The sequence below is a fragment of the Rutidosis leptorrhynchoides genome, chromosome 1 (assembly GCF_046630445.1).
Source record: "Rutidosis leptorrhynchoides isolate AG116_Rl617_1_P2 chromosome 1, CSIRO_AGI_Rlap_v1, whole genome shotgun sequence".
NCBI lineage: Eukaryota > Viridiplantae > Streptophyta > Magnoliopsida > Asterales > Asteraceae > Rutidosis > Rutidosis leptorrhynchoides.
Genome location: NC_092333.1, coordinates 510,500,196 through 510,527,386, shown reverse-complemented (window position 1 = coordinate 510,527,386; position 27,191 = coordinate 510,500,196). Strand labels below are relative to the sequence as shown.

The 27,191-nt window shown below is 32.9% G+C and overlaps 2 protein-coding genes across 2 annotated transcripts; one reads left to right on the top strand and one right to left on the bottom strand.

Moving 5' to 3' along the window:
* The first annotated feature begins 4,718 nt into the window (after window positions 1–4,718).
* LOC139876304 (U-box domain-containing protein 33-like) lies at window positions 4,719–12,185 on the top strand. The gene is made up of 7 exons (XM_071863608.1): window positions 4,719–5,061; window positions 8,049–8,167; window positions 8,429–8,538; window positions 8,616–9,087; window positions 9,222–9,743; window positions 10,354–11,073; window positions 11,413–12,185. Exons 1-7 carry the CDS (start codon window positions 4,824–4,826, stop codon window positions 11,599–11,601), a joined length of 2,370 nt encoding a protein of 789 aa, XP_071719709.1. The 5' UTR covers window positions 4,719–4,823; the 3' UTR covers window positions 11,602–12,185.
* A 3,245-nt stretch (window positions 12,186–15,430) lies between these two features.
* LOC139876293 (fasciclin-like arabinogalactan protein 4) lies at window positions 15,431–16,815 on the bottom strand. Its single transcript, XM_071863601.1, has one exon. The coding sequence runs from the start codon at window positions 16,813–16,815 to the stop codon at window positions 15,523–15,525; it is 1,293 nt and encodes a 430-aa protein (XP_071719702.1). The 3' UTR covers window positions 15,431–15,522.
* Window positions 16,816–27,191: the final 10,376 nt, after the last annotated feature.

Here is a 27,191-nt window from a genome sequence, read left to right as displayed (position 1 = left end):
GCGTTATCTGTGGTCTAAGACAAATTTTATCTATTAGTTATATTGGTAATGGTAACGGTAATGGTAATGGTAATTAGATAGATAGATGTAGCAACACGAAATATTTAATTTAAATCCAATTTAATTTAATTTAACTTAACTAGATACTAAAACAAAAAATTAAACTCCACAATTTTATTGGCTTAAAGACTTGTGAATAGTAACTTTTTTCATACCCACCTAACATACCTTTTACACAATTTTATTGGCTTAAAGACTTGTAAATAGTAACTTTTTCCATACCCACCTAACATACCTTTTACACAATTTTATTGGCTTAAAAACTTGTGAATAGTAACTTTTTCCATACCCACCTAACGTACCTTTTACTTATATTTTTCCCTTTCATTCATGTTTATAGAATTTAGCAAACGTTTAAATTTAAATTTAAATTTAAATTTAAAATCCACACTAAAATACAAAATGGAAAGCCACAATTTTATTGGCTTAAAGACATGTGAATAGTAACTCTCTTTTTTCGTTTTTACCTACCTATTTCTTTTACTTATATTTTCTCGTCCTGTATGTATATCGGATTCACCATATATTTAGTAATGTAAATAAAAATAAGGTGACTTTTAAAATCGATTTACATTTAGATAAGGGTTATATGTTAACTATTTATTATTTTATTGTATTATGGGCTAAAGTTTGTAAATTGGGCCATATCCTCATTAGGCCTATAAGTATTGGGCTACTTTGTATTCGAAAGGGCCTATATTTGAAGACAATAACACACCTTTTGTCGGGCACCTTTAGACTTCAGTTATTGATTTCGAGCTCTAGTTATGAATGTATTTTGACCAAGTCAATAATACCAGAAAATCAATGTTTGCTATTGGTTACTTGATTTTGAATTCTAGTTATGAATGTTGTTTTGACCAAGTTAATAATACGTGCGATGTGTTTTGCTTGGGATATCCCGGTCGCAACTAGGCCACGACCCAATCATGAACGAGATTTCTCAGCCATTGCACATCGTATGTGCGCGAACTCAGGGGTCAAATTTGCAAGTTTTTTAAAGAATAGAATAAGCTGTAATAAAAGCGTATAAATCTATCTTAGTTAGGCTGGAAGTTTACCACAAATACAAAGGCAGGTTGAATTGGGCCAGGGCCTAATACGAACTGGGCCTGATTGAAATGTACTAGTAGATCCTGGATTATCAAGTTTTAACAATGTAATTTGAGAATTGACAAGTGGAATAATAGTGGTTAGTATAGTACCTATCTTTTTCTTTTCTTCATTTATTAACTCAATCAATTGCTCCATCCGTCCCATCTTAAGTGTCCATATTTTTATTTTGGGATGTCCCATATCGAGTGTCTACTTGGGATTTTAACCAATCAAAATAAGTTATTCTTGAGAGAATTTTTTTTTTATTGATGGAGAATAGAATTAGTGACATTTTCTAAAAATGTGTGCAAAAAGTAAATGAACACTTATAGTGAGACGGGTGGAGTATTATTAAATTAGATCTTAAATATACGGGTTGATTTTTTTTATTTATAAATATACAAATAATGCACTCATATATAACCATAAGATAAGATTCTACGTTAACATTAATATCTTGAAATTTGTGGTCAAGCCGTGCAATACATAGGCTTTGCTTACTAGTATTAGTATTAAAGTAGTCTTAATAATAATAAAAATAAATAATGATTCCATTTAGTTTATTTATATTATAATAAAAGTCATGTTGGTCTTTTACAATTTTTACATTCAAATTTTTTAATTTTTCATTCTTGACCATTTAATTTTCAACTACTTAATGTAAACTGAAGTTGATTTTATCATTTATAAGGATAAAAATCTTGTGATATCCTTAATTCTTTTCAAGGTTTCATCTTATCTAATACTCAATTCGTTTCAATTGAATAGTCATGTTTTTCTTTTTATAAATGTTTCAAAATAATAATTTATTTACATAAATAGATAAGAACTAGTTTACGAACCTTCGCTTCGTGCCGGGGGTTCGGTTTTCAATGTATTTTAGTGCGTTTAGTTTGTAAAATTATTTCGTGGCTAACGATGATGTCGTTGAAGCGCAACTCGAGTCGAACTAAAATGTATAATCCGTGAAAAATTTAAATGTTATTTTAAATTAACAATATATGTGCATCTCCGCGTTTCGCTATGGAATTGTCGACTTTTAAAAATTTAACGCAAAATCAACGTGCATGAAAAGTACCTCAAATATTTAGCGTTTTTTAAAAAGAGTCCGTTTTGCGTATAGTTAGTGACATTGTGTTCCTAAAATTATTTCGAGTTTAACGATGGTGTGGGAAAAATTTAACTCATTGGGAGCGAGAAGATATGACTCGTTGAATATTTGGGTGGAGTTTAATTAAGTTTTTTTTTTATGAAAATGGTTATTTGACATTTTACTCCCCTGTTTGGGGGGCCGGTTTTAATTTTTGAACAAAGTTTTGGGGGTTTTTTTGGAAAAGGGAAAAAAGGTGAAAAAAAGGTGAAAGAACGAAATAAATTTTATAATATTATTATATTTATAATAACGGGGAGGTGAGTCGGGTCGGTTCGAGGTAAGCTGGTAGGGTTGGGGGTGTTTTGTATTTTGTCGAGGGTGTGGGGTTTTTTTAGTAAAATTGGGGAGGGGGCCGATTCGTACGTTGAGTAAAGTTTGTGGCCCTTGGTATGAGATTGAGATAGTCCAAATAGTACTATTCATCTGAACTATCTCAATTAGATATATAGTTACTATTCATTTGGACTATCTCAATTAGATATATAGTATAATAATAATGGAGTGCAGTTTTTTTATACCCAATTTATGCATGCAAAAAACAATGAGGTAGCGAAAAGTAAAGTGTAAAACTGTAAAATAAATAAAAAATACAGTGTGATAATGACATTTATTAAACTGTGTGTCTTTTTTTTAAGGACCGTTAAATTGGGACGAATAGATTAATTAATATCTAATCTAATATCTAATAATCTAATAACAATTAATGATAAAAGTAATTTACTTAACAAATTTTAAAGGAATGTCGTTGCCGTGTATGAATAGTTAATACATGGTTGTTAGTATTGACTTTTATTTTACGATAACTCTTCATCAAGCATTTTAAGCACCTTACAAAAGTCTTTAGAGTTGTCGATAGAAAATTTATACATTTTTTTAACCCTTTTGTTTTACTATTGATTAGGAAATGTATTAAATTTTGTATGTTTGATGTCTTCTCTCGGGAAAAAGGTGTGGCAAGCAGTGGAGTGAGTTTGTGGTTATTATATTTGGCGAAACAGGAAAACAATAAAGTCTTTCGAGGCTCCTCTTGGAACGCTCCGGTCGCGCTCAACGAGATCCAAATTAAGTCGTTCGATTGGATCTCTCGTAGAATACGTGGGAAGAATATTGATTGGCTAACCTGGATTAGTAACCCTAGAGTATATCTTAACATCTAATTGTCGGATAGCCTAAGTGTATAGCTCGTATACTCTGTTTGCCTTCTTGTAAACAGATTGTGATTTTCATGTAGCTTGTGTTTTGTGGGCGACTAGCATGTTAGTCGTCTCCCTCATATGTACGCTTTGGTCTCATATATATATTTTTGCTTGCTTTAAAAAAAAAAAATTTTTAAAAAATTGTATGTTTGATTGATTCATATATACAAATCTAAATTAAATGGATTTTATCTTCTCAGGAAATGAGGACCATTCCCAAACTAGTTTCCTTACAATATTGGTAACTGAACGCGGGAAAGTTGAATCCTTGAATCCATTCGTCGTCATTGCCAAACAAACACATCACTCTATATTTTTATTTTAAATTTTAATTTAAATTTTTTTTCGAACGGCGATTTTTTTTTTGGCATCAGTAGATAATTTCTTTCAACGACCCTCATCATTTGCACGTAACACACACGTTCGGGCGGAAACCCGAACCCGATCCAGAGGCGTCTTCGAACATAGGCAAGATAGGCAACCGCCCAGAGCCCAAAAAGTATGAAGGGCCCAAAATTTTGAATATGTATATTTTTCACAAAATATTTTATTTGATTGAATAAAAAATTGTCAACTAAAGTTGTTATGTTGTAATTTTAAATAGTTAAGTACATTGTAAGTATATAAATTAATAAATTTAAATATTATCTTTTTATATGTATTAAAAAATTAAATGTGTATTAAGGCCCATTTTTATTTTCGACTAGGGCCTTGGAATTGTTGAGACGGCCCTGACCCGATCGACGGTACCCGGAAACACATTCATTCGGGCAGTGGTTCCGAGTAGGGGTCCGTGAACGAATCCGGTAAAACCTCCCTATAGGGTCAATATATACCACCATTATTGGTGTTCAATTGGTTTAAAGAAAATCATGTCATACCTAAGTATCGAACCCACCTCTCTCTATCTCATGACACAAAGTACATGGAGAGAACCGTTCAGCTATGCTCGCGAGTTCTTAATTTAATTTATTTTTATTATTTTTTTCAAAATAAAATACACTCCTCTACCTAAACCACTAAATTCCCTCACACATATCACAATCAAGTCTATCATAAACTCTAAAAGTCAAACATATTTTTGCCAAGCAAATTCTCAAATAATAACAATTTACTTCAAAGTTCAAACCCGCCTAATGATACAAAAGAGAGAGAGAGAGAGAGAGAGAGAGAGAGAGAGAGAGAGAGAGAGAGAGAGAGAGAGAACAAACAAAACACATTGCTAATTAAGTAATTACACATCAGACAACGTCAACCAAAACTTTTATTTCCAATAATTATCATTAATCAATACTTATCAACTGATCATTTCACCCACCATGACCCGCGAAGGCTGTTCTGGGTTTTCTCCTAATCCTCCGGCGAGTTTCGGGAATGAGTTTGACCGGAGAAGTCTTCCGGTGCCGGAAATCATCGGCGGTGACAAGGTGTATGTGGCGGTTGGGAAGTCAGTTGAAAAGGCTGTGTCTTTGTTTCATTGGACTTTTAGGAGGTTTACAGGTGGAGAGATTTGTATACTTCATGTTCATCAACCTTCCCCTTTGATTCCAACACTTTGTGAGTTACTCCTTTTTGTTCTATTATAAGTTTTAACTTTAATAATAAAAATAAATAATAAATTTCTATTACAAAATACAAAATACAATACTAATGCTGATATGATAGTTATGTTACTTTTAGATATTTTTGAGGAAAAAAAGGTTATTACGTCGGAGAACCTCTAACGCTGTGCATCCTTTGGATGCCAACTACGTATCAGGTCATACGTAGCCCCGGGCAAGTGTCGTCGGAATGAACCCCTGTCTTAGTGCCAAGCACAAATGGGTGGCCCGAGAATCGAGCCTGCGCCTTATTTGAGGAAACCCCCATTTGACTGGTCAACTAACGTTTGCGGGCACTCTGGCCAGCTGAGCTAGCCCAGCTGGTTTACTTTTAGATATTTGAATGTTTGATAGTCTTCAATTAGTTTTTTTATATTTTGGTTTGAAAGAACTTTTATTCTGCTTATGTAATAGATGTCCACCTAAAAGCAATATAAAGTTTTAATACAGTTTTATTTTATTTGAAATTTGAGGATTTGAGGATAAATCTTCTCTCAAACGTAGATAGAAGTCAAAAAGGAATGAGGTGTGCAGGAAAAAGTAGGTAACATGATTTGATTGTAGTTAGACCACCCTATGGTTAGTTAACCGCTCATTACCCGCTCATTACCCGTAACTAACCATAGGCACCACTTAGTTACCCGCGTTAGTTACCCGCTTTCACCATAGATTTAACGGAAGAGTTATAGGAATTGCGGGTCCCAGTGCTTTTTATTGTTGGACTTGATGCTTTATTGCTTGTACGTTGTATATTAAGAGGAGTATTGTTTTAGCCATGATAGGGAGTGTTTAGTTATGAGTTAGTTATAGGATATTGGTGTTGATGTGACGCTGATGTGGAAGGTTAAGAGGATGAATAGTTTAGTTACGATAGGGAGTGGCCTTAATATATTTGGGATGTACAAATTTAATAATAATAATAATAATAATAATAATAATAATAATAATAATAATAATAATAATAATAATATAATAATAATAATAATAATAATAATAATAATAATAATAATATAATTCATTTGCCTTTTTCTAATAAGAAGGTGAGAATAAATCTTCTCTTTGTGTACTTTGTGCTGTAAAGTTTAACCAAATTACCATATTAACTATTAGACAAAAAACGATGAATAGTGTCAGGGGTATTTTTGTCCTTTCGCCTTTTTTTTTTAACCTAACTTCCACTTTGCCAAAAACCATCCCTGACACTTTGTTCAAACATTAAAACTAGCCCTCAAACAGGGGGTAAAGTTTCAACTCAACATTTTCATAAAAAACCTTAAATAAACTCCACCCAAATATTCAACGGGTCATATCTTCTCGTTCGCAACGAGTTAAATTTTTCCGGCATCATCGTTAAACTCGAAATAATTTTACGAACACAATGTCACTAACTATACGCAAAACGGATTCTTTTTAAAAATCGCTAAATATTTGGGGTACTTTTCATACACGTTGATTTTGCGTTAAATTTTTAAAAGTCGACAATTCCATAGCAAAATGCGGAGATGCACATATATTGTTAATTTAAAATAGCATTTAAATCTTTCACGGGTTATACCTTTTAGTTCGACTCGAGTTGCGCCTCAACGACATCATCGTTAGTCACGAAATAATTTTACAAACTAAACGCAATAAAATACATTGAAAACTGAACTCCTGGCGCGAAGCGAGGGTTCGAAAACTAGTTCATTACTATTTTACTCCTAGTCCAAGTGGTAATATTGAAAGGAGGATAACTCTTATATTTGGTGAACTACAAGGTTAAGATTTGACTTAGTGCAATCTCGACTGTTGGTAGTTGGAGGCTTGAGAATCTCTAGAGCAAGTTCAATTTCATGAGTCGCAACTTTAGAGCTTTGTCTTTAAAGCAAATAAATTCCACTTAGTGCAAACAATTTCTAGGGCCACACCGGAAAACTTTACGTGGACACAGTGGCGGTACCAGGATTTGTTTTTCACCGGGGGCAAAAAAAAAAAAAATTAAAACCGTAGCAATTTTTTTTGGCAAAATATGGAGGTTTTGGGGCAAAAAATGAAGGTTTTTAGGAAAATTATGGAGGTTTTGGGGCAAAATTTGAAGGTTTATGGGCAAAATTTGGAGGTTTTGAGGTAAAATTTGGAGGTTTTTGGGCAAAATTTGAAGGTTTTAGGACAAAATATGTAGGTTTTGAGGCAAAAAAAAAAAAAAATCCACTAGGGTCAAAGTCGAAAAATTCAAAATTTTTACACTGAAAATTGCAAATCCACTAGGTGCGGCTGCCCCGCTTGTCCCTTCTAAAAAACGCACCTGCGTGGACAGTTTGATCTCCGTAGAATAGTGGCCTACCAAAGGTGAAGTCGAAAGCTAAGCTTAAAATAAAGAAAACTATCAGTTTTTTTTTTTTTTTTTGAAAAATAGTTTTGGGGAAATTTCCTGGTGATTTGATTAGTCTCTTTGACTGATAAAGTCAAACTGTGTTTCCTTTAGAAGGGAAACTTCTTGTAAATTAATATTGAACACATTCACAGAATACTTGAGGGTCATGGAAATATTAAAAAATTGTTGACAGAATTTTTGATTACTCAATGTCTCAATCTTAAAGAGTAGTAACACTTGCAGTAGATAAATACTCCGTAATTAATAATTATACCTAATGCATCATATCTAGACTATCTAGATGCTCAAAGCATATTTAAGGATTACAATAAAAATACACGTTGGCATAAAATAACCAAAAATGCTAACACACTTATCTGTTCAATATGAAATATCAAGTATTGTAATTTGAAATGCTAATACTCTTATCTGTGTTTTTATCTATTCATTTAATATGGAGTAATTTATTGTAGTCTTATACAAGCGACTATTACACTGAAAAGTTTGTGACTGTTATTAAAAGATAATGAAAATTAGTCCAAAATTTAATGTTATATGATATGATATAATGTATGGTTTTTCATATGCAGTGGGAAACCTACCTGCATCTCAAGCTAACCCCGATGTCGTGCGTGCATATAGAACAAAGGAGAAAGATGAGATGCTGAAACTTCTACTTAGTTACACGAGCCTTTGCACCCGTTCAAAGGTGTTACATATATCCTTTTACAATATCATAGTTGTAGGAAGTGGCGTATCCAAGAAATTTTTTTCAACGGTGATAAAACGTAAAAAAAAAAAAAAATTGAAAAAGAAAAACAATATATTAATAGCTTAAAACCTCGAACTTTAACATAACTAAAAAAATTTGATCGTCGGGGGCGGTTGATCTCAGTTGCTCTACTCCGGAACCAACCCTGGTTGTAGGTTTATGTGTTTTATTGATAAGAGTCTTTTATTCTATGTGTAGGTTTCATCATGCATTGTGACTACTGAAAACGACCACGTTCGTAAAGGAATTGTCGATTTAATTAATGAACATAGTATACAAAAGCTTGTTATGGGAGCTTTGCCTGAGAAGTAAGTTTTTTTTTGTTGAGGTATCGCAAAATTTGTTCTGATAAAAAGAGTACACACACATATTGAATAACATATAGTTGGATGAAGGTGAAGAAAAACTCGAGTAAATCAAGTTTTGTTGCGAAAAACGCTCCTCCAATATGTCGAATATGGTTCGTCAACAAAGGTCAACTTCTTTACACCAAAGAACCTGCTGAGGACCATGATGCTTTACTCCCATTAGCACTTCAAGATTCTAGTCCTTTAAGATCTCGATCTGTACGTTACTCGAACCGAGAAAGGGAATTACGACGAGACTATCGTCGGTGTAACTCGAGTACAAGTTTGGTTGCAGGAAGTACACGTATAATGAGGAGTTCGCTATCGAACACCTCTTCAGATTCTGGATACTCATCATCTAATGAACTTGATCCGAGATTTGAAGTAGAAAGCTTATGCAAACAGCTTGAAGAAGTCAACATAGAAGCCGAAGCATCCAGAAATGAAGCGTTTCGGGAGCTTGTGAAGCAGAAAAGACTAGAACGACAAGCTTTAGAAGCGAATAATAAGGTAATGTAACCATCATTCATGAAATTTGATTTTCAGTTTGACTTTCGAGGTCAAACAAGCTATACTATTCAGTTTGACTTTGGAGATACCACCGAATTGACTTTAAAAAGGAACATATTGTTTGACCTTTTTAGGTAAAGGCTTATGAATCTGCTCATGCTCAAGAGCTTGAACTAAGAAAAATAGTAGAGGATAGACTAAACGATACCAAACGAGAGCATGCGAATGCCGTGGAACGAAAAGAATTAACGACAAAAGAACTGCGTAAGGCGATGGGAAACATAGTTATTTTGGAGAACCAAGTTCAAGAGTCAAACCGTAGACGTGAAGAATTATCTGAAGAATTGAAACTCATCCAAGCGTCTATTGCAACTCTAAAGATTGAAAAGCAAAAGGTTCAAAGACAACATTTTGAAGCAACAAAGTGGCTGGACAGGTGGAAAATTCGTGGACAAACGGGGGATATGTCTTTAAGACTAATGGAGTTTTCGTCCTTTGATTTGGAAACTGCAACTTGTGATTTTGATGAGAGTTTCAAGATCGGTTGTGAAAGCTACGATTGTTCATTCTACAAAGGCGAAATGTCGAATAGAACAGTAATGATCAAGAAACTGCATCCGAGTAACATGCAAGCAGAATCAGAGTTCCAACAAGAGGTTAATTTCTCTCTCTCTCTCTCTCTCACACACACACACACACTCAGGGTGCGTTTAAATTAACAAAATGATTAAAAGTTGAATACATCTAAATTGTTCAAAGGTTCTGATTGAACTTAGTTTTGAAAGACAATAAACTATTTATTCGATTATGATTCTGAATGAACTCTATGAATGATGTAAACCAATGTGTTAACTTTACAAATGAATAATAAAATTTTAATTATTTGAAAAGTATTCTTGATATAATTTAATTTATTTGATTATGATTCTGGATGAACTTTATGAACGATGTAAACCAATGTATTAACTTTACAAATGAATAATAAAATTTTAATTATTTGAAAAGTGTTCTTGATATAATTTAAGGTTGATCTTAAAGAAAATAAAAGTGCCGAATGGTTAAGAGGGGATTTCAACTCTGAATGGTTCAACACATATTGCTTAGCATTATTTGTCATTTAGATGTCACTAACAAACACACTGAATGCTTAATGGTTCACCAAGCATTCAGTGTTAAACCATCCAATTAAAAGGCAATCAAACGCACCCTCACTCTCAAGTTAAAGTACAAAAGCATAAGCATATATTGAGATTCTGTTTAATGCAGGCTAAAGTGGTTGGAAGACTGGAGCATAAGCATATATTAAGATTAATCGGCGTATGTCCCGAACTATATGCTCTTGTGTACGAGTACATGCCGAGGAGCCTCGAGAGCCTTCTTTACAATAAAACCGTCTCTTACTCGGTGAACTGGAAAACTCGAACACGGATCATTTCTGAAATCGCAAATGCACTATCGTTCCTACACACTAGCAGACCCGAAAAGACACTACATGGCAATTTAAATCCCAAAAACATCTTTCTTGATTCAGAACTACACTGCAAACTATGCAATTTCAGATTCTCTAGATTGGTCAATGAGGAAACGTACCGTTGTCGTAGCTTTCGTCAGTATGCAGAAACGAGTGGGCCCTTTTCATTTACTGATCCAGAGTTTTATGAGACTGGAAGTTTGACAGTAAAATCTGATGTTTATTCTTTCGGGATGATTATCTTGTGGCTACTCACAGGTAGTCAGTCAGGTGGGTTAGTTAACGAGGTGAAAAAGGCGGTATTGGATTCTAATTTAGCCTCGATTTTAGATACATCGGCCGGTGAATGGCCTAATTTTGTGGCTAAACGATTGGCTGATTTAGCTTTGCGATGCTGTGAATTAAAAACTAGAGATCGGCCTGTGGTTTCACCTGTTTTAGTTAAAGAACTCGAGCAGTTGTGTTTTCTTGAAGACCGTCAAGTTCCATCTTTTTTCCTGTGTCCTATTCTAAAGGTTAGGTTTTTTTCACCTTAAGGTACTGCTTTATATGTTCAAGGAATGCATGAAGCTAATGAAGCACATCACCCGGGTTCAATTTCTGGCTATGCCAAATTGTTCAACAAGGGAGTGTGACTAGAGGTGCGCATAATGCGCAATTCACCCGGTACCAGGTATTGCCTTGTGGGGCTTGATTACCCGAGGTTTTACCTTCTATGGGGGTGCCAATGTGCTCGTTCAGAGGGTTTCCTCCCTTACCAAAAAAAAAAAAAAAAATAAAGTTCAAGGTACCACCTTTAATGCACAAGGGACAATGCATGAAGCAGGACTGATACAGTTGTTTTATTTGTTCAGGAAATCATGCATGATCCTCAGTTGGCAGCAGATGGGTTCACATATGAAGGTGAAGCGTTGCGTGGGTGGTTAAAGAGCGGGCGTGAAACGTCTCCAATGACAAATTTAAAACTTGAACACTTGGAACTTACTCCAAATCATGCTATTCGCCTTGCAATTCAAGACTGGGTGTGCAACTTGCATATGTAATAATGAAATAATAGTACATAGGCTGACGAAGAATACACGACAATCAAGAATATTTACATCTTACTATCAAGTAACTGAGTAAGATCTGAACCTTCAAACTCCTCTAGGTTGACAGGTTCCTCTTATACTGCTAGGCTATAAGCGTTTTAGTAGTGATTATAGTTATTTACTACGGAGTATGAGTTACAGTGGGTCGTTTTGAGTTAAAATGGACAAATTTACTTTCATTTAACGCGCACATGTAATCAAATAATAGTACATAACATTAGGAAAAGTTTTCAAACACACCCAAAGCCCATGTTTTATAGAAAATGACCACTAAGGGTACACAACAACCACGAATATATACATTTCACTTTTTCAAGTGAGGCTTAAACTATTAACCTCTAGGTTGAAAAGTTCATCTCGTTCTACTAGGCTATGAGCTCGTTGGTGGTGATTATAATTATCTACTACGGAGTATAAGTTACAATGGGTCACTTTGAGCTATTACGGACAAATTTTCCTTCATTTGATCAAATGTTGAATGACGCTTCTTAATTATTTTAACAAGGCCGCGCGTACTCGTTAATTTCAATATCTTACATTATTAATGATTTTGTAATATTTAATTAGGTGAATGTGATTGGTTCTTTACAATCACATGTCATTTGACAATCACATGTAATTATCTCGCGTTTTTAATCCTAGCTAATTACATGTGATTGTTCCGTGTTTTTAATCCTAGCCATTGATTATACTGATCCAATGACTGAGATTTATCCCCTGATTTTCAAGCAAAATTAAGGATGCAAATGAATATTTCTCAATATAATTAATCATTAATCAATCTAATTAATAAGAAAATAACATAAAATAAAAGGACATCAATAAGCAATAGATAGATTTAGATAAAATTTTAATATATTGTACTGTTTATAAAGTACAAAATACCTAAGAAGGGCTAATGGACACTCCAGGAGGTGTTTTGATTAGCTTTTTGGGAATATTTGTTAGCTTATTACATTATCTAAATGTAATAAGTCATCTTCAGGTGACAAATAAATTTTATTCATTTAGCTTATTTAGGATTAAAAAAAAAAAAACTCCAAATGTGTGAAGCCAAAGAGATGAGGCTTTTCAAAATAAGCTTTTTAAGAATAATGATAGCTAATTAGCTATAAAGTTTAAGCTCATAAGCCAAAATACATCTAGGGAAAAAACAAAGCAATTAGAGACTCCTACATTTAGCAAGAACAAAATGATTATCCAGGGAAAATTTTGGTGCAACAAGAGCTAAGGTATTCAAAAGTGGGTGTAGCGTTTAAAGATGAATTCGCATAAGATTGGGGTGCTAAGTGCGAGTTCAGGTGTTCTATTATAAGCAATGCTTTGACAATTCAGTTAGGTTAATATGTTGTAGTGACGTTGTATTTGCTTGAGTTGATCAATTTGGATTGGTTTGACTTTAATAATACTTGCATTTTAAATAGTCAAAATTTTCATGTACTAGAAATAAGAAATGCTATTTTGGACTAGATGCTTAATGCTTCGATCAACTGATTAGATGGAATGAATTGAGGAATAGTAGCAGACTACGACTTCTCTGTCACTCCTAGGTGATTCTTAATTTCTTACACCGCCATTTTAACCATCCACCTTTAAATGTACTTCAAAGTGTTGTACACTACAATGCATTAAAGCACATTTAATGGTGTACGGCTAAAAAGTAGTGGTGTACAAGTCATACCTTTTCGCCCTTTCTCAATACAGTGTTGAGTGGGCAATATAAGCACTGTTGTAAACGGCGTCCGTTGCGTCCGTTTCGACGCCCGTTGCGCCGTTTTGGTGACTAAAACGTTTCGACCCCGTCCCGTTTTCTTATAATCCGGTCAACGGTCAAAAGTCAGGTCAAATGCAGGAAAAATTGGGTCAACGTCGATCAAAAGTCAGAAATTCTGTTAAAATCAGTCATAAGTCGGTTAAATCATTCAAAATTGACTTAGTTTAGTATTCCATTTTGTATTATATTAACGTTAATAGCAATTATAGGTACAAACTTGTCAACGAAGATTTTTTAACTCTATAATATGTGTAAATATATATTTATATATATATATATATAAGTCAACATTAGTCAACATTCGTGTCGACCCCGTCTCGGCCCCGTTTTTTCCGTTGCGACGTTTTGAGATCGTACCGTTTCGGCTCCGTCTCGCGTCTTTTTCAACCTTGAATATAAGTATTAGAAGACTACTATTATCGGTGGCGCGGTTGGAGCTTCATTGCCAACGTGCTTGTATGCACCGATACTAGCAACCGTGATATGTAGTGTCGTTGATCGACCATGATGATATTTGTCGTTGTTAAGCATTTTGAAAGACGGAGTAAATTTATATTTGTGTACTACAATATATATGTCTTGTATGCTACACCTAATGCCTAGTGCCCTTTATATTTGGTAGCATCGGCGTGCGTGGTTGCTACTTTCACTAGCACCAAAGATAATTTTGTAGTGTTGGTATTAATTTATATATATTATATTATATTTAATATTTATAATATTAAAAGTGTGGTCAAATTGGTTGTATGACAGATATCATAAATATTAGTGAGTGTAATGAGTTAAGTGAAATGAAGAAGTTGATGATGTGGTACTGATGTGACACAATTGTGATCGTATGACAGGTGTCTTATTATGAATAAGAGTAGTCTAAAGTGCAAACAAAGTGCCGTTATACTTTTTGTACATTTATACTTTCTGTTGCCAACATATTCAATATTGCAATGTGGGCGGGTAAACAGGCAAGTATGATGGGCCTATATTGGGCCAGATAACCGGTGGAAGATTGGGCCATATATATGATGAGATGAGCAGATAAAGTTACGACATCAGAAACACATACGAAGTGTTAGAAATCGTACAGTACTAGTAGATTGATACAGCAATCTATTTATGTAATCTCGGAATAAATGTCGTTCCAATCACAGCCGTCCAAACCCGAAATCCACATTACATTTTCAACCAGACACTCTGTCATCCACCTTCCAACCCTTTATTATTTTTTTCACTACAATCCAAACTTCAGCGAATAACTAACAACCCACCAATTTCACATTATATTTTATCACATTCACCATACCACCCCCTAAACTTCCTCTTAATTCCACTTGTGAACTTCTTATTCCAATTGTTCTAAAAAACTTTCCTTCACCTATAATAGAGCTCAAGACCTATGATAGAGCTCGAGACTAATAGCAAAGGCATGGACAGTATTCTGAATAAACCTTTTCTATGAACTTAAAAAATAGCCCCGAAATAATTGAATTCTAACTGATCGCACCATTGTATTTTTCATTTTCATTTCTTTTTCCCGGAATGGTAGCAACAACACCTCTCTGGACCGGTGTTTTATGGTCACACAAGAGTGGTGCAATCAACGTCAACGTCGGGTCATCACAAAATACATGTCATTATACATAGAAATGGTACCTATAATCCTCGATAGCACATATTTAGATGACGTTATGGATCAAATTATGCTAATATGCTCAACTTAATCTCGATTAGCAACATATCTTACATCATTTCTACGGTCAGAGTAGTGCAGAATTCGTTACACTGATTGCATACAAAGAACCTAAAGCTACCATATTTCCAGACTCTGTATAAAGCTGCCCTCAAAATCCAGGCTTTTTCTTCAACACATTTCAGTTTCATTCAATCAAAACAAAAAATATAAACTTTACAGCAACATGAAGTTGAATGTAGATAAAAAGGAAACTAAATACAAACAAAAACATGAATGTTGATTATAGAAATGTCTGCTTCTCTCGAGGAAAAGAAAAGAAAAGAAAAGAAAACTTTGTTCTCTGAGTTTCCATTCAATTCAATAAATTTATAGAACAATTAATTACTATTACAATTACTAGTAGGGTAATTTATAAGAAAATGGAAACAAAATTCATACACATACATACAACCAATCCTATACATACAAGGAGGAAATTAACACACCGTACATTCGCCGATGAGTGCAATTCCTCTCTAGAACCCGGTGGTGATGACGGCCCCGGCTGAAGATCTAAAGGCGATGATGACGTAATTGGTGACGGAGCTCCGCTAATCGGAGGGGTATTTTGGACCATTGCATTCTTCCCAAATATCTCTTTCGGTAATAAAACCCTAGATATCCCAAATATAGCAACCGGATTCTGATCTAATACGGTTTGTGTTACCGATGCTTGTATAATACCCGTATTTATACAAACCGACCCGTTAACCCGAGAAATATTCAATGTAAAACTACCTGCACCTTTATCTTCTGTAGCTAGGGTTGGTTGAACCGGGTTCACTATCGATTGGAGTGACCCGAGCGGATAATAAGAATGTAAAACATGAAACCTTAACACGTCAGCTTTTTTATCCGCCGCTAATGACTGAAAGTTCGCCGTCGCCGGTAGATCCGCAAACGCGTCATCCGTCGGAACGAATAATGTAATTCCAGCACCGCCTTCATCGGATTCAAATTCCGATACGACGCCGGATGCAGTGAGCATCGATGCTGCTACATTGAAGTTATGACCGTCAATTAACGCTTTAGTGATGTTTAATCCTAACGGCGGCCGTGTTTCCGATGCTAACAGATCGAAACCGTACGGAACGATTAACGAATTAACGGTGTAGATACTTACATTATACGGTAAGTTTTTAATTAATGAGATGATGTTAGCGTTGTTCGGTGGTTGTGAGTATGCCGCCGGTGATCGGACGGTGGTGGTGTTGGTTTGACCGTCGTAAGTAATGTTGACATAGCCAAAATTATTGGTGGCGCGGCCGGTGGCTTGGAAGAGAGTGGTGATGAGTTTACCGGTAGGCGGAAAATCACGGAGGTCGTGAACAGAGAGGTATTGTAAGAGGACATGGTAGCGGATGACGTCGGCAATGTTGGTGGATGACGACGAGCGGCGGAGGAGGTCGGAAGATCGGAGGAAAGAGTTGGGGACGGCAAGGAGAGTTAGGGAAGTGCGGTCGGAAAGGTCGGTGGCGACGGTGGTTGTACGGAGGAGGTCGGAGAAATCGGAGAGATCTGGGTAAGGGGATAAGAGATGAGTAATGTTAACGGCGGAGATGACGGTGGTGGTGGTGTGTAATAATATAAAAAGTAAAAGAATTAAATAATAAAGGGGTATAGTATGTGAAGTGAGTAATGATAGAGAAAGAGTAGCGGCCATTTTTTGTTTTCAATTTTTATTATGGTTATTAGGATATTTGTAACCATACCCATACGCAATTATATTTCCAAAAATAATTTAGAATAAATTGTGAAGTATAACTTTTTTTAATGATAGATTTCTTTTTCATCATACATACTAGTGAAATAACATGTGAAACCATGAGTTTGTTTAAACGAAACAGTTTAATAATATGTTTTAGGATTCGAATATGTTGTCGCAATTTTCTGCTCAAGAGTGTACGCTGAAAAATTCATTTGTTCCCAAAAAAGTGGAAATTTTTATTTGGCGAGTTCGAAAAGGAAGAATACCGGTACGACTTGAACTTGACAAATGAGGTATAGAACTCCATAGCGTGAGATGTCCCTTGTGTAACGATGATTTAGAATCTGTTGAACATTGTTTGCTCACTTGTAAATGGGTCCGAGAGCTCTGGAGTCGAATTTCTAAGTGGTGGGGGATTAATAATTTTAACTCTTCCAACCTTAAAGAGCTTGTAGAAGAGGAGAATTCAAATTCGATGACATTTCGAGGCAAAAAGGTATGGCAGGCGATTATTTGGATCGGACTTTATCACATTTGGAGTCTAAGGGACGAAATCGTCTTCCAAAACAAAGCTTGGAACATTCCGATGGCCTTTAGTGTCTTTCAATCCAAAGCTTTCGAGTGGATATCTTCTCGCGATAGTAAGCATTCGTATGATTGGTTAGAGTGGATTTCGAACCCGAATGTATTTTTAGTCTCCTTGTAATGGTTTGGTGTTTGTAGTTGTTTCGTTGGTTAGTTGTACATGTTTTAGCTTGTTTCTGGTTGCCCTCTCTCAACCTTAAGCCTTTGTATCTTGTAATCGTTTCCTGTTCTATATATTTGTTGCTTTTCAAAAAAAATAAAATAATATGTTTTAGGTATTAAGTGAACGTAAATGCTAAGTTATTTAGTTTAATGACCCGTGAAACCACAAAGTCCGATTAAGAAACTCGTCAGCTGAACATTTCATCAAACACCTAAAATGCATATTAAACAATCAACATCCAATCATAAGAGATAATATTGGTTGTCATTTTATTTTAAAAGTGTAAATTAAAATATAAATTTAAAATTGGTTTTCTTCTACCTAACTTTTAGACCTTCTCGTACTCAAAATAATTAATTAAAATAATTCAAAATTATTTAATTTTAATAATTAAAATAATTATTAATAAGATTTAATAATAACAATTAATTAATAAGATTTAATTTTAATTCAAAATTATTTAAATTAATGACATCACCCACAATGTTTAGATTTTTTTTCTTTTTCTTTTTGATTTTTTCTTTATAAAAGAATTAGCCTAATAATGACATCATCATTATAGAATTTTAATATCAACTATAGATTTTACATTGTTTATTTACTACTACTGAGTAATATATTAGAGTGTTTATTTCTAAACTAGTGTAATAACAACAATAGACAATCAGGTGCACAATTCTTTAGAAATGTTGCAACTCTTCATTTTTTGAACGACGTTTAGAATTCACTAGCAGTTGAAATGAAATGGCGCAATCCTTTATTTTTGAACAAATACAGGTTGGTATTTTGACGAATAAAATCGTTCGGATGTATTTTTTTTTATCATATGGGTATGGTAAAAATACCGTTTGTTCTTGGAGGAGAAATTTGTTTGCTGGAGCGGGGCTTAGCAAAGGGGCGCTGCCCTTAGACCCCTGCAAGGGGCGCAACCCTCGCTATTTCTGTGATGGTATCTTTTTACAAATTGTATTTGTAATCTTAAAGAAATTAATAGAAGTTCAAAAAAATTTCCTAAAAAATTATTTTCTTTATTTTCTTCTCCAATTGTGTTTTGTCCTATTAACATACCCGTTTCACATCTATAGTTTCTATTAAAATTTTAAAATGATGATGTCATTATTAGGCTAATTCTTTTGTTAAAAAAATTCAAAAAGGAAAAAGAAAATAATTTAAACATGGTGGGTGATGTCATTAATATAAATAATTTTGAATTAAAATTAAATCTTACTAATTAATTATTGTTATTAAATCTTATTAATAATTATTTTAATTATCAAAATTAAATAATTTTGAATTATTTTAATTAATTATTTTGAATTGAGTACGAGAAGGTATAAAAGCTAGGCAGAAGGCAACCGATTCTAAATTATATTTTAATGTACACTTTTAATATAAAATAACAACCAATTGTATCTCTTATGATTGGATGTGGATTGTTTAATAAACATTTTAGGTGTTTGATGAAATGTTCAGCTGACGAGTTTCTTAGTCGGACTATGTGGTTCCACGGGTCATTAAACTAAAAAAGGGGGATTTCTCATATTTAGAATCTTTCTGCGGTGTGCTCCGTTTACTATTCTTTCGTACTTTCTTCTCTTTACCACAAACTAGTTCAGTTTGAGTCTTTCTCAGGAGTAGTTGCATTGCAAGTAGGCAGAAAATAAGTAGTGCGTTAGCCCCGCCCATTTCATTTCCTTCAGTTCAAATTCTTTCAGAAGCGAATGCTATGGAATATTCCATTCTTGTAGCAACCACCGCTTCGGATCCTGCTCCTCTGCAATTTCTGGCCCCATATTCTGGCTGTGCCATGGGGGAATATTTCCACGATAATGGAATGCACGCATTAATAAGAGAAAGTCTTTTTTATTCCTTTGTCTCAAACTTCGTGAAGAACTCCATTCTATCTCTCCCTACGAGTGTTATTCCGTGAAATAACTCGAATTTCAAATCATTCACTTGCTTGTGGAAAGGAAGTAGTGTCGGAGCTTGGTTGCTGCAAAGTAGAGCGATAAGCACATCTTCTCGATCGGCGAATAATTATTCTTAGGCCCTGTAAGGCCCTGCTGAGATAATACACGGCCTGCTCCTGCCCTGAATCAGATCGAATTAGGGCATAGGGGATGATTGTAGATAGACCATCAGCATAATAAATTCTCGTAAACCAACAACCATCAAGCAATTTCATGCTTTTGTTCCTAATTGGGCTTTAATGTGATGACCCGGGAATTTCTGACCAAATTTAAACTTAATCTTATATGATTTAGACACGATAAGCAAAGTCTATTAAACTGAGTCTCATAATGTTTGAACTATTTCCATGAATGCATTTAAACATTGACTATGCCCGACGATTCACGAACAATTGTTTATAAATAAACATGTATATATAAATATATAAATATAAATGTGAATATATATACAATAATGGGAAATAATAAAATACAATTGAAATGTTTAAAACTAAATATGTAAGATAAGATATAAAGTGATTAAGTTGTACATAAAACATAAAATGAATTTATATATAAATATAGGATATCTATAAATAATTATTATAATATGTGTATTGTAATATATATATATATATATGTATATAAGAATTTAATACTTAATGAAAGTTGCTATATATATAATCATTAAAAATTACATGATTAGTAAATTGTATATATTAAATGTAAATACAAGTTAAGAATGTAGTCGTTATAATAATTTTATTGTTAATACCAATATTAATATTAATATCAATACCAATATTAGTTTTGTGTATATATTATAATTGTAATGTAAATATTGTCAGTTATTATAATTGTTATTATTATTGTATTATAATTATTGTTAGTATAACTATTATTAAGAATTAAATATTATGATTATTGTTATCATTGTTAATATCACTAGTTTTTTATAACGAGTAGTAAAATTCTGATTTAAGATTTCTGTTATTACATATTTTTAATATTGTTATTATTATTACTAGTATTATTATTCAAAGATATTATTATCATTATTATTGATTATTATTAAATTCATTGAAATATTCATGAGTATATCATCCTATTATTATTATTATATGTACTTCGATTATTATTATTATTATTATTATTAGTATTTATATTATTAATAATCAGTATTATTAATATAATTAGTATTAATTAGAATTATTATTACTTATATATATATTTATTAATTTAATACTACAGATTATATAAATGCCAATAGGGGATGAATCCGTTTAAAATCTCCATCATATATCGACTTCTGTCTTTAATTTTGATACCAGTCGACTACAGACAACAGGTTAAATCCAAAATCAGTTAGATATCCAAATCACTTTTTATATTTTTATTTATTTCTGTACGATTCTACTATATTGGCGATTTGTTTCTGTTATATAATCAACTAAGTCATAATACTAAGTAAAAGTAATTCAGTCTTTCATTATCAATATCAAATAAAAGCATTACAGCCTCAATCTGCTTAAGTTTAAAACGATTTTTTTTTAAAACACAGTACGTGTTCTCTGTTTTGCTTCATTTTCTAAAAACGTCGAATTAGTGTTTTATCTCAAAAATTATTAAAGCAGTTCTGTCCTAAATCTTTTATTTAAATTATCTGGAAAGTTTCACGACTCAAATTATCTTAACGAGTTCCAATTTTAGGAGTCAAAGAATTTGAAACAAAAGCCAAACTTGTTGTTCATCACAAAATTCGAATCTGTTGTTATGATTCCAGTCGAATTGAGTATACAGAAAGATTCAAAGAACAATTTTAAACCTTTTTCATGTGGGAATCGTAGCCCCTAACAGCCTCTAAGCTTGAATTTGATTTTGAGTTTCAAACGTGGTATATTTTTTTCAGTACAGCGTTTTAATTAAATTTCCTGGTGTTTTGATTAATGTAGTTAAATCTTTAATCGTTCTGTATTATTTTCCTAATCCTAAAAACTGAATTTTAAAACGTTACTAGATAGGATAGGTCTCTGGTCGATTACAGATGAGAGAAGAAGGAGATAAAAGGGAAATAGTTAAAATTAGAGGTTAAATATTAATGGATACGGTTTTAAATCAGAAAACGGGCAATAGCCGAATGGTCATGGGTGTTTGTCGGGGAGCAGGAGGTCAGGGGTTCGAGCCCGGGCAGTGGCATATTCTTTTTGGAACTCCTTTTTCTTCAAAGGTTGTCACCTAAATTATTATTATTATTATTATTATTATTATTATTATTATTATTATTATTATTATTATTATTATTATTATTATTATCATTATCATTATTATTATTATTAGTATTATTATTATGATTATTAGTATTATTGTTATTAGTACACTTATCATTATTGTTATTACTATCATGAAGTATTAGAATTATTATTATTAATTAGTAATATTATTAAATGTAATTATTATTATCATTAAATGTAATTATTATTATCATTATCCTAAATATTATCGTTTACTTAGTTAATATTAATAGAACAAGTATTATTATTGTTATTATGATTATGATTACGATTAAGATTGTTGTTATTACGTATTCATTAATATTATCATTATTATTATTATCTATATCAAAATCAATAAATGTGGTTTATTTAAAAATCTTATAATTATTAGTATTATCAATATAGGTATTACTACTATCAATATGATTATGATTATTATTATTATTATTATGAGCATGATACAAATTATTATAATTTTCATTAATATTAGTACATGTATCTTTTTATAATTACTAGTATTATTAACATTGACACAAGTATTATTATTATTATTATTATTAATATTATCATTTTCATTAATCTGATTATCATTAATGAGCACTGTTATTATTAAGAATTAATATGATTACTATTAAATGTATCATTACCTTAAATCTATATATATAATTTTTTTTTTTTGAAACTATTATTAATATTATCATTATTATTAGTAGTATGAAAATTATTATTATTATCATTAAAATTATTCTAGTGTTATTATAACTAGCAATGTGGAAACATAAAAAAAAAAAAGGAGTAATCATATAAAAATATAATTAACACCCATAAATCAAATATACTAATATTATTATTTATCTAAAATATACGAAATGAAAATATAATAAAATATATAAGTTATTAACATAAAAATGATATAAATAATAAAGTAAATATATATACTTATTCGATTACAGTTATGTGTATTAATAATTATACAAATGATATAGGTTCGTGAATCCGAGGCCAACCCTGTATTGTTCAGTTGTTCAATGTCGTCATATGTATTTTTACTACAAAATACAATAGGTGAGTTTTTCATTATTCCCTTTTTAAATGCTTTTGCAATATATGTTTTTGGGACTGAGAATACATGCGCTGTTTTTATAACTATTTTACGAAATAGACACAAGTACGTGAAACTACATTCTATGGATAAATTATTAAACCGAATATGCCCCTGTTAGTCTGGTAATCTAAGAATTAGGGAACAGACACCCTAATTGACGCGAATCCTAAAGATAGATCTACCGAGCCCAACAAGCCCCATCCAAAGTACCGGATGCTTTAGTACTTCGAAATTTATATCATGTCCGAAGGAGGATCCCGAAATGATGGGGATATTCTTATATGCATATTGTGAATGTCGGTTACCAGGTGTTCAATCCGTATGAATGATATTTTTGTCTCTATGCATGGGACGTATGTTTATGAGAAATAGAAATATGAAATCTTGTGGTCTATTAAGGTTATGAAACGATTATTTATGTTAAACTAATGAACTCACCAACCTTTTGGTTGACACTTTAAAGCATGTTTATTCTCAGGTACGAAAGAAAACTTTCGCTGTGCATTTGCTCATTTTAGAGATATTACTTGGAGTCATTCATGACATATTTCAAAAGACGTTGCATTCGAGTCGCTGAGTTCATCAAGATTATTATTAAGTCAATTATAGTTAGATATATTATGAAATGGTATGCATGCCGTCAACTTCCGGTGTAATGAAAGATTGTCTTTTCAAAAACGAATGCAATGTTTGTAAAATGTATCATATAGAGGTCAAGTACCTCGCGAAGTAATCAACTGTTGTGAATCGTTTATAATCGATATGGACTTCGTTCGGATGGATTAGGACGAGTCGTTTCAGTTGGTATCAGAGCGGTGGTCGTAGCGAACCAGGTCTGCATTAGTGTGTCTAACTGATAAGTCGTTAGGACGCTTTAGTGAGTCTGGACTTCGACTGTGTCTGCATGTCAAAAGTTTTGCTTATCATTTCGTGTCGAAAATTACCTGCTTATCATTCTTAGAGAATCACTTGCTTATCATCCTTAGTCTAGACACATCTTATTGCATTGATTGCATGATTAGTGTATAGAAAAAAAATTCATATCTTAGCATATCTGCTAATTCATATCTTATCATATCTGTTACTGCAGACTTTGCCTGACAACTTCCGTAAATTCCCCCGTAACTTATGGGATTTTAGTATTATATATGCATATGTAAATTATGTATTGCAGGGTACTAATCTACATCCTATTCTATTCCTTATCAAAAATCTTTCATCTGATCGTACGAGATGAGTCCCTCAACCAGTTCAAGTCCCTTAGATTCCGATAACTATTCCGATAATTATTTCGACAGCTATTCCGACATAGAGTTTCACTCGAGCTCCGAAAGTAGTGTCACCGGAATGAATTAACCAATCATTCATCCCCAATTCATCTAATGGGTTCGTAGTCAACTTAATCAATAGAGATGCGAAGAAGGCAATTTCTTCCACCAACCGAATTCACCTATTGGCGAAGAACCTGAAACACTTACCGGCGAATCAGTCCGAAACACCAATTTCACCATCATTTTCCGAATATCTCGCCATGATTATATACTATCTCAAAATTCTAAACCTTATTCATTCGCTTGTTCCGATCGATAATCATCCCGGTATAATAAAAGAAGTCAATGAGCTTCGCACTCGAGTTGTAGCCCTGGAAAGTATGGTGCAAAACGTACCAGCTTCAGCAACATCACTTGCAACACAAGTACCACCAACAACCCAAGTTTCAACATCACATGCCTCAACATCTCATTATGTACCTCGAGCATAATCATCAATCTGCGAATCGTTCTACATCATTTATCATCGTTCAACATGGCGATTATGTAATCTCTAATGTTTTAGAGATTATATAGTATGGTTCTAATGATAAATCAAATGAGTTTAATAACATATTGACTCATTAAATCTATGATTACATCTGAAGAAAATATATATGTATATATGTTTTCATAAAAATTGTAATTAAAAATTCTTTTGTACAAACTGTTAGTGGTGAAAACATTTTAACGGGTAAGTAATACCCGAGGAATATTTATATTTCACATTAATAAGATACACTGTACATTCTTCAATTCAGATTCAGCAGTCATTAACAACACTGCTCAAATTCACACATATACGTATCCGTTCACCAAAGAACAACTATTTTCATCCAAGTTCAATTTCATATTCGGATTTTGACCGATCAGAATCCAAGTCAAGATTTGACAAGTGGCATAATGAAGAAAATAATGTACAAAATAAAATTGATTAGTAACCAATTAATTAACTACGTAAAACTTCAAAACTATATTAACCAAATCCTAGCTAACTGTTCCTATCTAACTGTTCCTATATCCGTTATGACTATTTCTTTATAATATACTAGCCTTGGTTGAACTATTGGACTACTATCATTGGACAATTAAAAAGTAATAAAAGAGTAGGAAATAATAATTACAACACCTTTTGACTTGAATATCGTTAATAAATTACATCTACTACAGTTAAATATCTCCTCAAGTTTGCCACTTGATTTCCATCCTAAACTTCATTTGTATCTTGACGATTACAATCTGCGTTCAAACCTTTCATGATTCTTGAAAACACTTCAATCGATAGGATGAACCAACCGCACTTCATCTACGGAAGAAGAGATTGATGCATATAGTTATGCACCTGAAAACACTCGGAACCTGAGTAAACGTTCAACACATATCTGTGCTAGCTCCTTTGGCATTGTTATTTCCAAAAATAACATTGCAACTCTTTTTCAAATTAGCCAATTTTGTCACAGCTTCAACAAATCAACTTCGACTTCCATTCGAATTAGTCTTATTATAACCTCGATATATAAGTTTGCCTGTCATCATCGTTACTGGAGAACCGTTTATATTTCACCACATTAGCAGTAAAATTACCAGCAACTTCAATGAATTTGGACTTTTCGAAAAATCATTATATTCATTGAAACTCCATCTTGTGTTCATCTATACCCTGTAAAAATAATTTCCATACCAATTACCGAGAATCAGCAATCAGTATTTCGAATCTCGTAGCATTTCTACATCAATAGTTATATGTATGTATATAACAATTATCTCTTAGAATTACGATCTTCAATTCTGAAATTTTAAAGAGGCACCCAGTTTACGAATCGATACTCTGAATGTTGAAAAAGCTGAATGAAGCAGCAGAAACTGTAGGCAACCGTAAACGACTTTAGTCGTCGGAGGTTTGATGATAAAGAATAATATGTTGGAAAAGTTCAGAAACGTTGGAACTGGAAAACGGATAGAGTTAATCATGAAGGAGACCAAGGACAAATACAAGGACCATACCCTATATTCAAAGAATCCAGATAATTCTGGATCCGTTGAAATCTTTAGAGAATATCTTGCTCGGAAGTCATGTTAAAATCTTGCGGAAAATCTTTCTCCATCAACCATCAAACTTAGAAATTCCAAAATATCATCAATAATATCTTCGATATTTCTGAGGATATTTTCATAAATATTCTCGTTCGAAATTATATACCTCTTCGTGCTTCCTGTGTATCATTATATTGGAAACATTCAATAAAAAAATTTAGTACCGAAAAGCAGATTATGCGAAACTATGAAGAAAGCCGTGGACAAATCACAAAGAATAAGTTTGACTTTAAAGAATCCAAATGATTCAATGTCTGCTAAAGTCTTTAGTGAATATCTTGCTCCTTACTCTAAACCCTTGCAGACAATAGTTTCTAGCATCCTCTGATCTTAGATATTCTGAGATATTATCGTATCTTTCATTATAAATATCCTCCATATTTCTGGAGATATTTTATAACTATTCTTATATGAAATCATTAATCTCTTCGTGCTATCAGTATTACATCATATAGAAACTGTTAGTTTCTATATTCTGTAAAATTTCGAGCTTAAAATATGAATGTTATTGACGTAATGTTGGGAACTGATGCATGAGTTAGTATAATATAATGACACTTGATCAACGTGATTATATTACAGTAAGTCATGCCGAGTTTCTAAATGGGACATGATGATTCACAGATTATAACGTCATCATGTGCCATGTGACACGACTCTTACATTTTATCTGATATATAAACATATCAAGAACATATTTTCTTGATAGTTCTATCTTTCCCGGATTCTGGTAATTTGACAAATCAAATCGTGCCATTTCGATTTCCTTCTTAGAACATTAACAATATTCTTTCCGAAGTTTATATCTGCGAATTCTGAACCATTACAAGCGGTGTTTAATCGCAAGAAGAA

Bases quoted from the DNA above. Each gene is read 5' to 3' on its own strand.
- LOC139876304 (XM_071863608.1), top strand. From the start codon at position 4,824: ATGACCCGCGAAGGCTGTTCTGGGTTTTCTCCTAATCCTCCGGCGAGT. The intron at 8,539-8,615 runs GTAAGTTTTTTT...AATAACATATAG, and splicing joins ATGGGAGCTTTGCCTGAGAA to TTGGATGAAGGTGAAGAAAA. The intron at 9,744-10,353 runs GTTAATTTCTCT...TGTTTAATGCAG, and splicing joins AATCAGAGTTCCAACAAGAG to GCTAAAGTGGTTGGAAGACT.
- LOC139876293 (XM_071863601.1), bottom strand. From the start codon at position 16,815: ATGGCCGCTACTCTTTCTCTATCATTACTCACTTCACATACTATACCC.